General features: G+C 53.5%; 5 protein-coding genes across 5 annotated transcripts; 4 read left to right on the top strand and 1 right to left on the bottom strand.

Annotated features, from left to right (window-relative positions):
* Positions 1-1,655: 1,655 nt before the first annotated feature.
* LOC144807557 (histone H1.01-like) lies at positions 1,656-2,365 on the top strand. The gene has a single exon (XM_078673195.1). It carries the CDS (start codon positions 1,718-1,720, stop codon positions 2,363-2,365), a length of 648 nt encoding a protein of 215 aa, XP_078529321.1. The 5' UTR covers positions 1,656-1,717.
* Positions 2,366-3,039: 674 nt separating this feature from the next.
* Positions 3,040-4,125, top strand: LOC144807533 (histone H3). The gene has a single exon (XM_078673167.1). It carries the CDS (start codon positions 3,274-3,276, stop codon positions 3,682-3,684), a length of 411 nt encoding a protein of 136 aa, XP_078529293.1. The 5' UTR covers positions 3,040-3,273; the 3' UTR covers positions 3,685-4,125.
* Positions 4,126-4,394: 269 nt separating this feature from the next.
* LOC144807504 (histone H2B 1.2-like) lies at positions 4,395-4,926 on the bottom strand. The gene has a single exon (XM_078673138.1). The coding sequence runs from the start codon at positions 4,824-4,826 to the stop codon at positions 4,446-4,448; it is 381 nt and encodes a 126-aa protein (XP_078529264.1). The 5' UTR covers positions 4,827-4,926; the 3' UTR covers positions 4,395-4,445.
* Positions 4,927-5,085: 159 nt separating this feature from the next.
* LOC144807519 (histone H2A type 2-C-like) lies at positions 5,086-5,768 on the top strand. Its single transcript, XM_078673154.1, has one exon. It carries the CDS (start codon positions 5,148-5,150, stop codon positions 5,544-5,546), a length of 399 nt encoding a protein of 132 aa, XP_078529280.1. The 5' UTR covers positions 5,086-5,147; the 3' UTR covers positions 5,547-5,768.
* A 336-nt stretch (positions 5,769-6,104) lies between these two features.
* LOC144807545 (histone H4) lies at positions 6,105-7,304 on the top strand. The gene has a single exon (XM_078673181.1). The coding sequence runs from the start codon at positions 6,654-6,656 to the stop codon at positions 6,963-6,965; it is 312 nt and encodes a 103-aa protein (XP_078529307.1). The 5' UTR covers positions 6,105-6,653; the 3' UTR covers positions 6,966-7,304.
* Positions 7,305-15,234: the final 7,930 nt, after the last annotated feature.

The raw sequence follows: 15,234 nt of genomic DNA, 5'->3' as shown, positions 1-15,234 counted from the left end.
TCTGATATGGTGACTGGGTTATTTTGTGCTGTTTTGGGCCGTGTGAAGTATTTTATTCTTACACCGCCACCCCAGGGAAAGACGTGAAATATTTTCCTGTGCGGAGCTCTATATCTCTGGGAAGAAGGGCTGACGTTGTCCCCTTTATTCTGGAAACCTCATAGTATCAGATATATTACTAAAACAGGTTCCTGGAAGCTAGGGATGGGCCAGGGTACCTGAAGGCTAAGATCTGAAACTGTGAATGGTGTTCATGTACGTCTTGGACTATGAGAAGTGTTTTATTTGTGTTTCCCTCTACCTACATATAAGGCGAAAACCTGTAATTAGCAGTAGACCTCAATCAGGCTGCCAGGCGCAGAATCTGATTTGTCGGCGCAGGTCGCACTCTTGACATGCCATTTGATTCAGGAGTGGTCCCCACCCCAGCAATCGGGCTCAATACAACATTGATAGTCACAGGCCTCACTCTGTACTGTGGGATGTATGATGTAACAATTAGATTGCGGTACATTACATTGCTGTTTTAGGCGCTCTCCACGACTTGCACGGGAGGGCGCTCTAGACTTAGGAATAGTATGATTTACTATTCGAACTCCAGCCTAAGTAAGGTAGGGAAGGTGTTGGAATAGTAAATCGCACTATTCCATAGTCTAGTGCGCCCTCCCGTGCAAGTCGTGGAAAAGACTTGCGTTGTAAATGCAGCGATCGAAATGTACTGCGGTGTTTTGACCGCGTTGTTAAGGTCGGTTCCCGTCCAAAGATGTCACCTGAGATGTAAACCTAACTCCAGCTGTGAACATCAGCTCAGCAGAGTGCCTCCATGCAGGTACTGGGGTCACCATTTCAGGTGCCTTCACACCTTCTGCTCTCACGCTGGGTGCCAATGTAGGTCTAACTCGGCCGCCTGCCTCTATTGTGTCACTGTGTGTTTATTATGTTTAGTGTGCCCCCGTCTCCTCCAGCTCGGCGCTTGGCAGTGAATGCCCTCTGGCTGCATGTGAAGCTACCAGCGCGCAGCCGCCTTGTGATGCCCGTGAGTCTTGAGCCCGGCCCGTGCCCCGCTGCTTGTAAAAATCCCCCGGCTGCCCCCGAGTCGTGGGTGCCACAGCCGAGGGTGCAGGCGCGCGGCGAGGGCCCCCCTGACCCCCGGGCCGGGGCCCCCTGTTGTTGTCTTCGCTTCCCCGCTCGGCCGGCGGAGCCCTGTGTTACTTCGGCCCGTTCCAGAACGCGCTCCCCGCGTCCCCCTGAGCCCCATTGTGACGCCACAGGGCCCGCTCCCTGCAGGAGGCCCCTCCCGCCCGCGGGCCGCCGCTCCCGGCCTCAGAGCGCGAGGGTGGACCGGGGGAAAGGGGCCCGGGGCCCGGGATTCAAGGCACGGGGGCGTCAGCCATCGGGGGAGGGCAGAGATTCACGGCGGATTACAAGCCTCTGAGGACGGGGTCGGCTGAAACGGGGGAGGGCACGGGAAGGGGTTGAAGTTGGGCTTCTTTTCATGTGTGTATGGGAGCGTGTGTTTAACGGATTGTGTTTAAAAACTTAGATAATCCGATAGTAGGAAACACAAAAGTCAGCTCGGAGCAGAGAGCCGAGTGCGCCTCGCACACAGCCCTCACTCCTCGGAACCAATCAGGGGCTGGCTCCTCCCTATATATGCACGGGGCTCGGGTTGGGAGGTACATTTCTGTTCTGTGACAGCGCCGAGACTCGTATTGCAATGGCAGAAACCGCTCCAGCCGCCGCGGCTCCTCCCGCTGAGGTCGCCCCCAAGAAGAAGCAGAAGAAAGCAGCGGGGGCCTCCAAGGCCAAGAAGCCTTCCGGTCCCAGCGTGTCCGACCTGATTTTGAAGTGTGTGACCGCCTCGGCCGAGAGGAAGGGAGTCTCCCTGGTGGCTCTGAAGAAGGCGCTGACCGCCGCCGGCTACGATGCGGACAAGAACAAGGGCCGCGTTAAGGTCTCCCTGAAGAGCCTGGTCAGTAAAGGCGCCCTAGCCCAGCTGAAGGGCACCGGGGCCTCCGGGTCCTTCAAAGTGAACAAGAAGCAGCTGGAGGGCAAGAAGGCAGCCAAGAAGACAGCTGCCAAGACCAAGAAGCCAGCGGCCAAGAAAGCTGCCCCTGCCGCCGCGAAGCCCAAAAAGGCTCCCGCGGGGGTCAAGAAGAGCCCGAAGAAGGTCAAGAAGCCAGCAGCAGCCAAGAGCCCCAAGAAGCCCAAGGCTGCCCCTGCCAAGAAGGCTGCCAAGAGCCCAGCGAAAGCCAAGGCGGCGAAGCCCAAAGTAGCCAAGAAAAGCCCTGCCAAGGTAGTCAAACCCAAGGCAGCCAAGCCCAAAGCAGCGAAGCCCAAAAAGGCAGCGCCCAAGAAGAAGTAAGGGCTGGCACCGAGACACTGCAAACACAACGGCTCTTTTAAGGGCCACCACCCTATCTAGAAGAGAGCGTGTTCCTCCCCACCTTTGCACCCACCCAATGGCCCCACTTCTCAAAAATAAACCGCACCATACATCCATAGCGCACTTTTCCACACGCGAGTGCCGCGTGTGATCTTGGCCATATAAACGGCTCTTTCGGTGCTGCGTGGATTGAAATCGTTATTACATAGAAAATAAGGGGGTCCGGGAGTTATAAGGCCTCCGTTTATAATACATGTGCAATAACGTGTGTGTCTCTGTGCTTTCACTGTACCCGGGCAGACTCTAAATAGTGTCTGCATAAAGCAGATGATTGTGAACTTTAATTGGAGCGCAGGTAACTGCGTGCTCCAGGGTGAGGGTAAAAAGCGGGTCTGGGAGTTATAAGACCTCAGTTTATTATAAACGTGTTTGTGTTGGTGCTTTCACTGTATCCGGGCAGACTCGATATAGCGCCTGCATAAAGCAGACGATTGTGAACTTTCAATCGAGCGCAGGTAACGGGGGCGTGTTCCAGAGTGACCAAGGGCAGTGTGCTTATGACATCTCGGGCTCCTCTCCCGGTTGACCGGGGTCGAGTCGTCCTCGTGACTACAAGTGGATGGACGGACGGAGACAAAGGCTGACCGAGGCGCGGGCTCCGGCGCCATCATCCAAGGGGGGGGTCTCTTTTATCCACAGCTCATTGGACAGCTAGGCTGCAGCCTCCAGTTCAGTATCCAATCGTTGCACACCGCGGGCTATTTTCGAACGTGGGGCGGTCTCCTCAGCCAACCAGAGCAGCCCTCCGTCTGTGAGGGCATAAATAGGGCTCTTTCCCTGGTAGACGCCATTCTTCTCTGCCTTCGCTGAGAGAGACCGCTCCCGCCATGGCCCGCACCAAGCAGACAGCCCGCAAGTCCACCGGCGGCAAAGCGCCCCGCAAGCAGCTGGCCACCAAGGCAGCCCGCAAGAGCGCGCCTGCCACCGGAGGAGTCAAGAAGCCTCACCGCTACCGGCCAGGCACCGTGGCTCTCCGCGAGATCCGCCGCTACCAGAAGTCCACCGAGCTCCTCATCCGCAAGCTGCCCTTCCAGCGCTTGGTGAGGGAGATCGCCCAGGACTTCAAGACCGACCTGCGCTTCCAGAGCTCCGCCGTCATGGCCCTGCAGGAGGCCAGCGAGGCCTACCTGGTCGGGCTCTTCGAGGACACCAACCTGTGCGCCATCCACGCCAAGAGGGTGACCATCATGCCCAAGGACATCCAGCTGGCCCGTCGCATCCGAGGCGAGAGGGCCTAAGGAGACGGACCGACCCGAACAACCACCACCACAACGGCTCTTTTAAGGGCCACCACCCTGTCACCTACGAGCTTCTCTTATCTGTCATGGCATGTGTTTTACAGGTTAGGGAGGGTGTGCTGTGAGTACCACGGTCACTGGGCAACTTATACCGGCTCTGGGTTAACCAGAGCACTCTGTGTTCACAGTGCATAAACGCCTGTTCAATGTGTCCATCTAATAATAAAAAGCCTTTTTATAGGGGGTTGTGCAGGGATCCGCTGGTCACAAGCCACCGCTTAAGGGGCATCTGTGTCCCCGGTACATCGGGTTCGTGTGTCTGATTTCGGGAACGTTTGCCCCGGGGTGAACTAACGCCGTTCCCCAGGGTCTTAAAAGTACAAACACAACGTTAAACCCGCTCACAGAGACACTGTTCGCCCCCAACATGGAAAACCATAAGCCCGGGGGGGGGGGGGGGGGCAGATGTGTGAATTCCCCAGTGGGTTTATTGAACCTCATCGTTACAGTGCTCATGTGACACTTGGTCCCATTCATATAGACATGTTAATTTAAAGAGGCGGAACGGGTTGCCTGCTGTCGGCCCTCGGTCTGCAGCAAGCCCCGTGAGAGCGGGCCTTTCTGCACTTAACATTACCCTTAAAAAACACATATTCCAAAACACATTTCTCCGGTCATAATAGAAGCACGTTAGCTCTTAGGGGAGGAAGTGGTTGGCCCTTAAAAGAGCCGTTGTGTTCGTTGGGGTGCGCCTGGAAGCCTTACTTGGCGCTGGTGTACTTGGTGACGGCCTTGGTGCCCTCCGACACGGCGTGCTTGGCCAGCTCTCCGGGGAGCAGAAGGCGGACTGCGGTCTGGATCTCCCGGGAGGTGATGGTGCGCCGCGAGTTGTAGTGAGCCAGTTTGGAAGCCTCTGCAGCGATGCGCTCGAAGATGTCGTTCACGAAGGAGTTCATGATGCCCATGGCCTTGGAGGAAATGCCGGTATCCGGGTGCACCTGCTTCATCACTTTGTAAATGTAGATGGCATAGCTTTCCTTCCTGCTCCTCTTGCGCTTCTTCCCGTCCTTCTTGGGCGGCTTGGAGAGCGCTTTCTTGGAGCCCTTCTTGGGTGCCGGCGCGGACTTGGCTGGTTCAGGCATGGTCGACGCTCTTTCGCTGCTTGCTGTGGAGCCGAGAGAAATGATGCCTGGGCGTCCGGCACTTGTATTTATAGGCTGGGCGTGCAAAGCAGCTTCTTCCCGTTTCTCCTTTCTCATTGGCAGGGCCCCCACTTCCTATTGTAATGCGGTTCTGGGACACTGATTGGTTAAACAGAAGCCCGCCTCCCTCCATTGAAAAGTACTATCGGCGCCTAGCTGTCAACCAATCAGACGCTCCCGAAGTCTTTATATTACCGGAGTCCAGCAGAAGGCGCAGTACCATTCTCTCTGTTGTGTGACTGAGACCCTAGATCGATCGCCATGTCTGGACGCGGAAAGCAAGGAGGAAAGGCCCGCGCCAAGGCCAAGACACGCTCTTCCAGAGCCGGGCTCCAGTTCCCCGTGGGCCGTGTGCACAGGCTGCTCAGGAAGGGAAGCTACGCCGAGAGGGTGGGCGCCGGTGCCCCCGTCTATCTGGCTGCAGTGCTGGAGTACCTGACCGCTGAGATTCTGGAGCTGGCTGGCAACGCCGCCCGGGACAACAAGAAGACCCGCATCATCCCCAGACACCTCCAGCTGGCCATCCGCAACGACGAGGAGCTGAACAAGCTGCTGGGCCGAGTCACCATCGCCCAGGGAGGAGTCCTGCCCAACATCCAGGCCGTGCTGCTGCCCAAGAAAACCGAGAGCCACAAGGCACAGGGCAAAGCAAGCAAGTAAAGGCCCGCAGACCACCGTGGAAACGCACCCTAAACACAAAGGCTCTTTTCAGGGCCATCCACAGACTCCATCAAAGAGCGTATCCGTGCCGAGGTGTTACTCTGGCGGCTTCATAGATGCGGCAGCGCCCGCCACCGTAGCTTTGTAGTGGAGGGCATGCCCAAGCTCTGGCCGTACACTTTAATGTTGTCCCGTCCCAAAGCCTAGCATGAGGCAGACCATATCGATGTTTTTGTTATACATATATAATTTTTAATTTTCAGGGACACGTTTTGCAGACGTGCCCCAGCCGAGCGGGCACCGAACGCGAGGGTTAGGCGGGCCGCGGTGACAAGTGGGGGCCTGGAAGGGAGGAGTGTGTGTGTTTGACTGATCAGTGCACCGGCGGCAGCTGCTGAGCCAAGCCGAGCGGGCACCGAACGCGAGGGTTAGGCAGGCCGCGGTGACAAGTGGGGGGGGGGGGGGGGGGGCTGGAAGGTAGGAGTGTGCGTGTTTGACTGATCAGTGCACCGGCGGCAGCTGCTGAGCCCCCCATCGGGAGCCCCTGACAGAGGCGGGCTGGGAGCGCGCTCTTTTTCAAACAATATATACATATATATTTTTTTCTTTTCATTTTTGGGGGACACATTTTGCAGGCTTGCCCCAGCCGGGCGCGGGATGTGGGCAGTGCTACGAGGTTGCAGGCGGCCAAACGCAGCGGGGTGGTGCCGGTGAGGCCGCTAACGTGTGTGGCTCCATTAAAACATACAGAGCCTTCTGCTTATATTGGACAGGGGGCTCCGAACGCAGGGGATGGGTGGCCCGCGGTCACAAGGGGAGGCCGGGAAGGGAGGTGCTTGCGTGTGTTTGACTGTGATCTGTGCACCGGCAGCGGCAGCTGCTGAGCCAGCCCATGACAAAGGCGGGCTGGGAGCCCGCTCTTTTTCAGAAGGCAACGGCCGCTCCAGCCCCCGCTTCCTGCAGAAGGCGGGCCGGGTCCGAGCTCTCCCGCCTCACAGGGCGTCACGTGGGCGCTTGGAGCTCCCGCGCAGGTCCGCTGAGCCTCCATAGAAAGCAGCCGGTGCTGGTTTTCCTCTTCATTTCTGCTCCCAGCACCGAGAAGAGAACATGTCTGGACGCGGCAAAGGAGGGAAGGGGCTCGGCAAAGGCGGCGCCAAGAGACACCGCAAGGTGCTCCGGGACAACATCCAGGGCATCACCAAGCCGGCCATTCGCCGCCTGGCGCGCCGTGGCGGAGTCAAGCGCATCTCCGGCCTCATCTACGAGGAGACCCGCGGGGTGCTCAAGGTTTTCCTGGAGAACGTGATCCGGGACGCCGTCACCTACACCGAGCACGCCAAGAGGAAGACCGTCACCGCCATGGATGTGGTCTATGCCCTGAAGCGCCAGGGCCGCACTCTCTACGGATTCGGCGGTTAAACCACGGAAAAAAAGGAAAAAAAAAACAACCCAAAGGCTCTTTTAAGAGCCGACCACCATGTCGTGTGAGAGCTGTGTCTATGAACTATTATCGCCGCAGCGCAGGGCTGCTATCTAGGCCCACACTCGCTCGGGAGGGGAGGAGGGGGGAACCCGGGGAGTTGCTCCGCAGCCACTCTGCTCTGGAAGGCACGGCCGGGAAGGCGGGTTTACCCCGTCCCACGGGCCCGCCACCATGGAGCTCTAAACTAGGGACCAAAGGTGGGTTCAGCCCGGCCCAGGGGCCCGCCACCGTGGAGCCCTTGCCTGGGGACCTACGGTGGGTTTAGCCCGGCCCGGCTGCCCGCCATCATGGAGCCCTTGTCTGGGGACCAACGGTGGGTTTAGCCCCGACCAGGGGCCCGCCATCATGGAGCCCTTGCCTGGGGGCCTACGGTGGGTTTAGCCCGGACCAGGGGCCCGCCATCATGGAGCCCTTGCCTGGGGACCTACGGTGGGTTTAGCCCGGAGCAGGTGCCCGCCATCATGGAGCCCTTGCATGGGGACCTAAGGCGGGTTTAGCCCGGCACAGGGCCCCACGAGTCACGCAGTTCTAAGGGGGGTGTTTAGACCGGCCCAGGTGCCCGCCATCATGGAGCCCTTGCATGGGGACCTAAGGCGGGTTTAGCCCGGCACAGGGCCCCACGAGTCACGCAGTTCTAAGGGGGGTGTTTAGACCGGCCCAGGTGCCCGCCATCATGGAGCCCTTGCATGGGGACCTAAGGCGGGTTTAGCCCGGCACAGGGCCCCACGAGTCACGCAGTTCACCGACTATTAAGCCCCCCACGTAGTGGGGGCTTACAGCGCCTGGCTGGGAAACAAAGTTGGAGATAGCGCGGCCGTTCCGCCGCCCGGCCATCTGGTCGCCGCAGCTCACTGGGCCATCTGGTCGCCCCTCTGTGGGTCGACCAGATGGCCCAGTGAGCTGCGGCGACCAGATGGCCGGGCGGCGGATTGGCCGCGCTAACTCCGACTTTGTTCTCCACCCAGGAGCTGTAAGCCCCCACTACGTGGGGGGCTTAATAGTCGATAAAATAGGGTTCCCATGCAGGCCCAAGGAAGCGGGTGTGGGATCCTAATTTTTGTGGTGAACCGCCATGTCCCTTTAGGGGTCCCTGTGGGCCTTTAAGCCCCCGTTTCAGTATTTTTATTTTTTTTGTGTGGGCATTTTGGTTCAAGGGGACGATGGCACTAATTCTACCCGGGGCTGGGGAGCTCAGATTCGGGTACAATTTCAGGTTCCCCCCCGTAGGTGGAGGTCGGAAAAAAAAAAACTTTAAAAAAAAAAACATACACGCATTTCTTTTTTTTTTTTAACAAACTCCTTAGGTTCAAGGGGACAAAGTCACTTTTTCTTCCCGGGGCTATGGAGCTCCGATTCGGGTAAAATGTCCGGTTTCCCCCCTTAGCTGGAGGTCGGCAAAAAAAAATAAACACACACACACACACACACACTTCTTTTTTTTTTTTTTTTTTACTAACTCCTTAGGTTCAAGGGGACAAAGTCACTTTTTCTTCCCGGGGCTATGGAGCTCCGATTCGGGTAAAATCTCAGTTTTCCCCCCTTAGCTGGAGGTCGGCAAAAAAAAAAAAAAAAATAAACACACACATTTCTTTTATTTTTTTTTACTAACTCCTTATGTTCAAGGGGACACAGTCCCTTTTTCTTCCCGGGGCTATGGAGCTCCGATTCGGGTAAAATTTCCGGTTTCCCCCCTTAGCTGGAGGTCGGCAAAAAAATAAAAAATAAACACACACACATTTCTTTTTTTTTTTTTACTAACTCCTTAGGTTCAAGGGGACAAAGTCACTTTTTCTACCCGGGGCTGTGGAGCTCCAATCCGGGTACAATTCCTGGTTTAACCCCTAAGCTGAAGGAGGGCCAAAAAAAGAAAAATAATAATTGTATATATATATATATATATATATATATATATATATATCACAAATTAATTACAATAAGTCCCTCGCAGTATGGGATCTGAAAAAGTGTCTCTGTTCCATTTTTAGTCTCCAGGCACCCGTTTAAAACTGTTAACATTTATCACATTTTATTAAGGTTCAAGGGGACTAAGTCACTTTTTCTACAGAGGGCTATGGAGCTCCGATTAGGGTTATATTTCAGGATTTACCCCTTGGCTGGAGGTGGAGAAATACAAAACGTCATTCAAAAACCCCTTTACATTATCAGACATCAGTCTCCCAAGCCCATTTCTAGCCTCCAGGCACAGAGTGGCTATTTCTACTCAGAGCTATGGTGCTCCGCGCAATGTGAGATTCCCCCCTGTTACAGTATCAGCTCAAGGCTGTGGGCCCGTTTGCAGCCTCCATACACCTCTTTTAGTGATAATTGTAACATTTGGCGGAGTTAATCTTCAAAGGGGATACAGTTGCTCCTACTAGCCTGGGCTATGGAGCTCCGCGCAGGGTAAGATGTCAGGTTCCACTCCTGGCTGGAGGTGGGAAAACAGAATAATTCTTTATTCCAACACTGTATCTAACCCCTTTACAGTATCAGACCTAGGCCTGCAAGACCGTAGGCACATTTCCAGCCTCCAGGCACCTGTTTTAGTGATACTTGTGACATTAGGAAGCCTGCAGCTTCAAGGGGACAGAGTCACTCCTTCTACCCAGGGTAATGGAGCTCCGAACAGGGTAAGATTTCTGGTTATTCCCCTGGCTGGAGGTGTTAAAGCAAAACACTCCACATGCCCAATAAAGTCTATTTCACCCCTTCACTGTCTCAGGAAAGGCCTGCAAGGCCTTGGGCCTACTTCCAGTCTCACGGCACCAATTTTACTGATACCTGTGACATTTGGAGGTGTTAAGCTTCAAGGGGAAGAAGTCACACTTTCTACCCAGGGTTATGGAGCTCAGTGCAGGGTAAGAATTCAGGTTACCCCCCCTGGCTGGAGGTGTTAAAGCAAAACACTTCTCATGCCCAATAAAGTCTATTTCAACCCTTCACAGTATCAGGAAAGGCCTGCAAGGCCTTGGGCCTACTTCCACCCTCCAGGCACCAGTGTTTGTGATACTTGTGACATTTGGAGGTGTTCAGCTTCAAGGGGATGAAGTCACACCTTCTACCAAGGGTTATGGAGCTCAGCGCAGGGTAAGATTTCAGCTTTTCGCCCCTAGCTGGATGTGTTGAAGCAAAACACTTCTCATGCCCAATAAAGTCTATTTCAACCCTTCACAGTATCAGGAAAGGCCTGCAAGGCCTTGGGCCTACATCCATTCTCCAGGCACCAATGTTACTGATACCTGTGACATTTGGTGGTGTTAAGCTTCAAGGGTAAGAAGTCACACTTTCTACCCAGGGTTATGGAGCTCAGCGCAGGGTAAGACTTTAGGTTATCCCCCTGGCTGGAGGTGTCAAAGCAAAACACTTCTCATGCCCAATAAATTGTATTTCACCCCTTCACAGGATCAGGAAAGAGCTGCAAGGCCTCGTGCCTACTTCCAGGCACCAATGTTACTGACACCTGTGACATTTGGTGGTGTTAAGCTTCATGGGGAAGAAGTCACACCTTCTACCCAGGGTTATGGAGCTCAGCGCAGGGTAAGATTTCAGGTTATTCCCCCTGGCTCGAGGTGTTAAAGCAAAACACTTCACATGCCCAATAAATTGTATTTCACCCCTTCACAGTATCAGGAAAGGCCTGCAAGGCCTTGGGCCTACTTGCAGCCCCCCAGGCACCAATGTTACTGACACCTGTGACATTTGGTGGTGTTAAGCTTCAAGGGGAAGATGTCACACCTTCTACCCAGGGTTATGGAGCTCAGCGCTGGGTAAGAATTCAGGTTATCCCCCTGGCTGGAGGTGTTACAGCAAAACACTCCACATGCCCAATAAAGTTTATTTCACCCCTTCACAGTATCAGGAAAAGCCTGCAAGGCCTTGGGCCTACTTCCAGCCTCCAGGCACCAATGTTACTGATGCCTGTGACATTTGGTGGTGTTAAGCTTCAACGGGATGAAGTCACACCTTTTACCCAGGGTTATGGAGCTCAGCTCAGGGTAAGATTTCAGGTTATCGCCCTGGCTTGAGGTGTTAAAGCAAAACACTTCACATGCCCAATAAAGTCTAGTTCACCCCTTTCACAGTATCAGGAAAGGCCTGCAAGGCCTTGTGCCTACTTCCAGCCCCCAGGCACCAATGTTACTGACACCTGTGACATTCGGTGGTGTTAAGCTTCAAGGGGAAGAAGTCACACCTTCTACCCAGGGTTATGGAGCTTAGCGCAGGGTAAGATTTCAGGTTATCGCCCTGGCTTAAGGTGTTAAAGCAAAACACTTCACATGCCCAATAAAGTCTATTTTACCCCTTTCACAGTATCAGGAAAGGCCTGCAAGGCCTTGTGCATACTTCCAGCCTCCAGGCACCAATGTTACTGATACCTGTGACATGTGGTGGTGTTAAGCTTCAAGGGGATGAAGTCACACCTTTTACCCAGGGTTATGGAGCTCAGCGCAGGATTTCAGGTTATCGCCCTGGCTTGAGGTGTTAAAGCAAAACACTTCACATGCCCAATAAAGTCTATTTCACCCCTTTCACAGTATCAGGAAAGGCCTGCAAGGCCTTGTGCCTACTTCCAGCCTTCAGGCACCAATGTTACTGATACCTGTGACATTTGGAGGTGTTAAGCTTCAAGGGGATGAAGTCACACCTTCTACCCAGGGTTATGGAGCTCAGCGCAGGGTAAGATTTCAGGTTATCGCCCTGGCTTGAGGTGTTAAAGCAAAACACTTCACATGCCCAATAAAGTCTATTTCACCCCTTTCACAGTATCAGGAAAGGACTGAAAGGCCTTGGGCCTACTTCCAGCCTCCAGGTACCAATGTTACTGACACCTGTGACATGTGGTGGTGTTAAGCTTCAAGGGGATGAAGTCACACCTTTTACCCAGGGTTATGGAGCTCAGCGCAGGGTAAGATTTCAGGTTATCCCCCTGGCTTGAGGTGTTAAAGCAAAACACTTCACATGCCCAATAAAGTCTATTTCACCCCTTCACAGTATCAGGAAAGGCCTGCAAGGCCTTGGGCCTTCTTCCAGCCACCAGGCACCAATGTACTGATACCTGTGACATTTGGTGGTGTTAAGCTTCAAGGGGATGAAGTCACACCTTCTACCCAGGGTTATGGAGCTCCTCGCAGGGTAAGATTTCAGGCTTCACCCCAGGCTGGAGGCGTGAAATTAGAACAATTACCATACACAGCAATGTGTATTTCACCCATTCACAGTATCAGGAAAGGCCTGCAAGGCCTTGGGCCTACTTCCAGCCTCCAGGCACCAATGTTACTGATACCTGTGACATGTGGTGGTGTTAAGCTTCAAGGGGAAGAAGTCACACCTTCTACCCAGGGTTATGGAGCTCAGCGCAGGGTAAGAATTCAGGTTATCCCCCTGGCTGGAGGTGTTAAAGCAAAACACTCCACATGCCCAATAAAGTCTATTTCACCTCTTCACAGTATCAGGAAAGGCCTGCAAGGCATTGGGCCTACTTCCAGCCTCCAGGCACCGATGTTACTGATACCTGTGACATGTGGTGGTGTTAAGCTTCAAGGGGAAGATGTCACATCTTCTACCCAGGGTTATGGAGCTCAGCGCAGGGTAAGATTTCAGGTTATCCCCCCTGGCTGGAGGTGTTAAAGCAAAACACTTCACATGCCCATTAAAGTCTATTTCACCCCTTCACAGTATCAGGAAAGGCCTGCAAGGCCTTGTGCCTGCTTCCAGCCTCCAGGCACCAATGTTACTGATACCTGTGACATGTGGTGGTGTTACGCTTCAAGGGGACGAAGTTGTACCTTTTACCCAGGGTTATGGAGCTCAGCGCAGGGTAAGATTTCAGGTTATCACCCTGGCTGGAGGTGTTAAAGCAAAACACTTCACATGACCAATAAAGTCTATTTCACCCCTTCACAGTATCAGGAAAGGCCTGCAAGGCCTTGTGCCTACTTCCAGCCTCCAGGCACCAATGTTACTGATACCGGTGACATTTGGAGGTGTTAGGCTTCAAGGGTATGAAGTCACACCTTCTACCCAGGGTTATGGAGCTCAGTGCAGGGTAAGAATTCAGGTTATCCCCCTGGCTGGAGGTGTTAAAGCAAAACACTTCACATGCCCATTAAAGTCTTTTTCACCCCTTCACAGTATCAGGAAAGGCTCTGTGCCTACTTCCAGCCTCCAGGCACCAATGTTACTGATACCTGTGACATTTGGTGGTGTTAAGCTTCAAGGGGAAGAAGTCACATCTTCTACCCAGGGTTATGAAGCTCAGCGCAGGGTAAGAATTCAGGTTATCGCCCTGGCTTGAGGTGTTAAAGCAAAACACTTCACATGCCCAATAAAGTCTATTTCACCCCTTCACAGGATCAGGAAAGGCCTTGTGCCTACTTCCAGCCTCCAGGCACCAATGTTACTGATACCTGTGACATTTGGTGGTGTTAAGCTTCAAGGGGAAGAAGTCACACCTTTTACCCAGGGTTATGGAGCTCAGCGCAGGGTAAGATTTCAGGTTCTCACCCTGGCTTGAGGTGTTAAAGCAAAACACTTCACATGCCCAATAAAGTCTATTCCACCCCTTCACAGTATCAGGAAAGGCCTTGTGCCTACTTCCAGCCTCTTGGCACCAATTTCACTGACACTTGTGACATTTGTAGGTGTTCAACTTCAAGGGGATGAAGTTGCACCTTCTACCCAGGGTTATGGAACTCAGCGCAGGGTAAGATTCCAGGCTTCACCCCTGACTGGAGGTGTTAAAGCAAAACACTTCTCATGCCCAATAAAGTCTATTTCACCCCTCCACAGTATCAGGAAAGGCCTGCAAGGCCTTGGGCCTACTTCCAGCCTCCTGGCACCAATTATACTGATACCTGTGACATTTGGAGGTGTTAAGCTTCAAGGGGATGAAGTCGCACCTTCTACCCAGGGTTATGGAGCTCCGCGCAGGGTAAGAATTTAGGTCATCCCCCTGGCTGGAGGTGTTAAAGGAAAACACTTCACATGCCAAATAAAGTCTATTTCACCCCTCCACAGTATCAGGGAAGGCCTGCAAGGCCTTGTGCCTACTTCCAGCCTCCAGGCACCAATGTTACTGATACCTGTGACATATGGTGGTGTTAAGCTTCAAGGGGATGAAGTCACACCTCTTACCCAGGGTTATGGAGCTCAGCGCAGGGTAAGATTTCAGGTTATCGCCCTGGCTTGAGGTGTTAAAGCAAAACACTCCACATGCCAAATAAAGTCTATTTCACCCCTTCACAGTATCAGGAAAGGCCTGCAAGGCCTTGGGCCTACTTCCAGCCTCCAGGCACCAAAGTTACTGATACCTGTGACATTTGGTGGTGTTAAGCTTCAAGGGGAAGAAGTCACGCCTTCTACCCAGGGTTATGGAGCTCAGTGCAGGGTAAGAATTCAGGTTATCCCCCTGGCTGGAGGTGTTAAAGCAAAACACTTCACATGCCCATTAAAGTCTATTTCACCCCTTCACAGTATCAGGAAAGGCCTGCAAGGCCTTGTGCCTACTTCCAGCCTCCAGGCACCAATGTTACTGTTACCTGTGACATGTGGTGGTGTTAAGCTTCAAGGGGATAAAGTCACACCTTTTACCCAGGGTTATGGAGCTCAGCGCAGGGTAAGATTTCAGGTTATCCCCCTGGCTTGAGGTGTTAAAGCCAAACACTCCACATGCCCAATAAAGTCTATTTCACGCCATCACAGTATCAGGAAAGGCCTGCAAGGCCTTGTACCTACTTCCAGCCTCCAGGCACCAATGTTACTGATACCTGTGACATTTGGTGGTGTTAAGCTTCAAGGGGAGGAAGTCACACCTTCTACCCAGGGTTATGGAGCTCAGCGCAGGGTAAGAATTCAGGTTATCCCCCTGGATGGAGGTGTTAAAGCAAAACACTTTGCATGCCCATTAAAGTCTATTTCACCCCTTCACAGTATCAGGAAAGGCCTGCAAGGCCGTGTGCCTACTTCCAGCCTCCAGGCACCAATGTTACTGATACCTGTGACATGTGGTGGTGTTAAGCTTCAAGGGGATGAAGTCACACCTTCTACCCAGGGTTATGGAGCTCAGCGCAGGGTAAGAATTCAGGTTATCCCCCTGGCTTGAGGTGTTAAAGCAAAACACTTCACATGCCCTATAAAGTCTATTTCACCCCTTCACAGTATCAGGAAAGGCCTTGTGCCTTCTTCCAGCCTCTAGGCACCAATTTC

The sequence above is a fragment of the Lissotriton helveticus genome, unplaced genomic scaffold, assembly GCF_964261635.1.
Source record: "Lissotriton helveticus unplaced genomic scaffold, aLisHel1.1 SCAFFOLD_559, whole genome shotgun sequence".
NCBI lineage: Eukaryota > Metazoa > Chordata > Amphibia > Caudata > Salamandridae > Lissotriton > Lissotriton helveticus.
This window is presented reverse-complemented; position numbering and strand designations above follow the sequence as displayed.

What these genes read in the sequence shown, in the direction of transcription:
- LOC144807557 (XM_078673195.1), top strand. Translation starts at nt 1,718, where the DNA reads ATGGCAGAAACCGCTCCAGCCGCCGCGGCTCCTCCCGCTGAGGTCGCC.
- LOC144807504 (XM_078673138.1), bottom strand. Translation starts at nt 4,826, where the DNA reads ATGCCTGAACCAGCCAAGTCCGCGCCGGCACCCAAGAAGGGCTCCAAG.
- LOC144807533 (XM_078673167.1), top strand. Translation starts at nt 3,274, where the DNA reads ATGGCCCGCACCAAGCAGACAGCCCGCAAGTCCACCGGCGGCAAAGCG.
- LOC144807519 (XM_078673154.1), top strand. Translation starts at nt 5,148, where the DNA reads ATGTCTGGACGCGGAAAGCAAGGAGGAAAGGCCCGCGCCAAGGCCAAG.
- LOC144807545 (XM_078673181.1), top strand. Translation starts at nt 6,654, where the DNA reads ATGTCTGGACGCGGCAAAGGAGGGAAGGGGCTCGGCAAAGGCGGCGCC.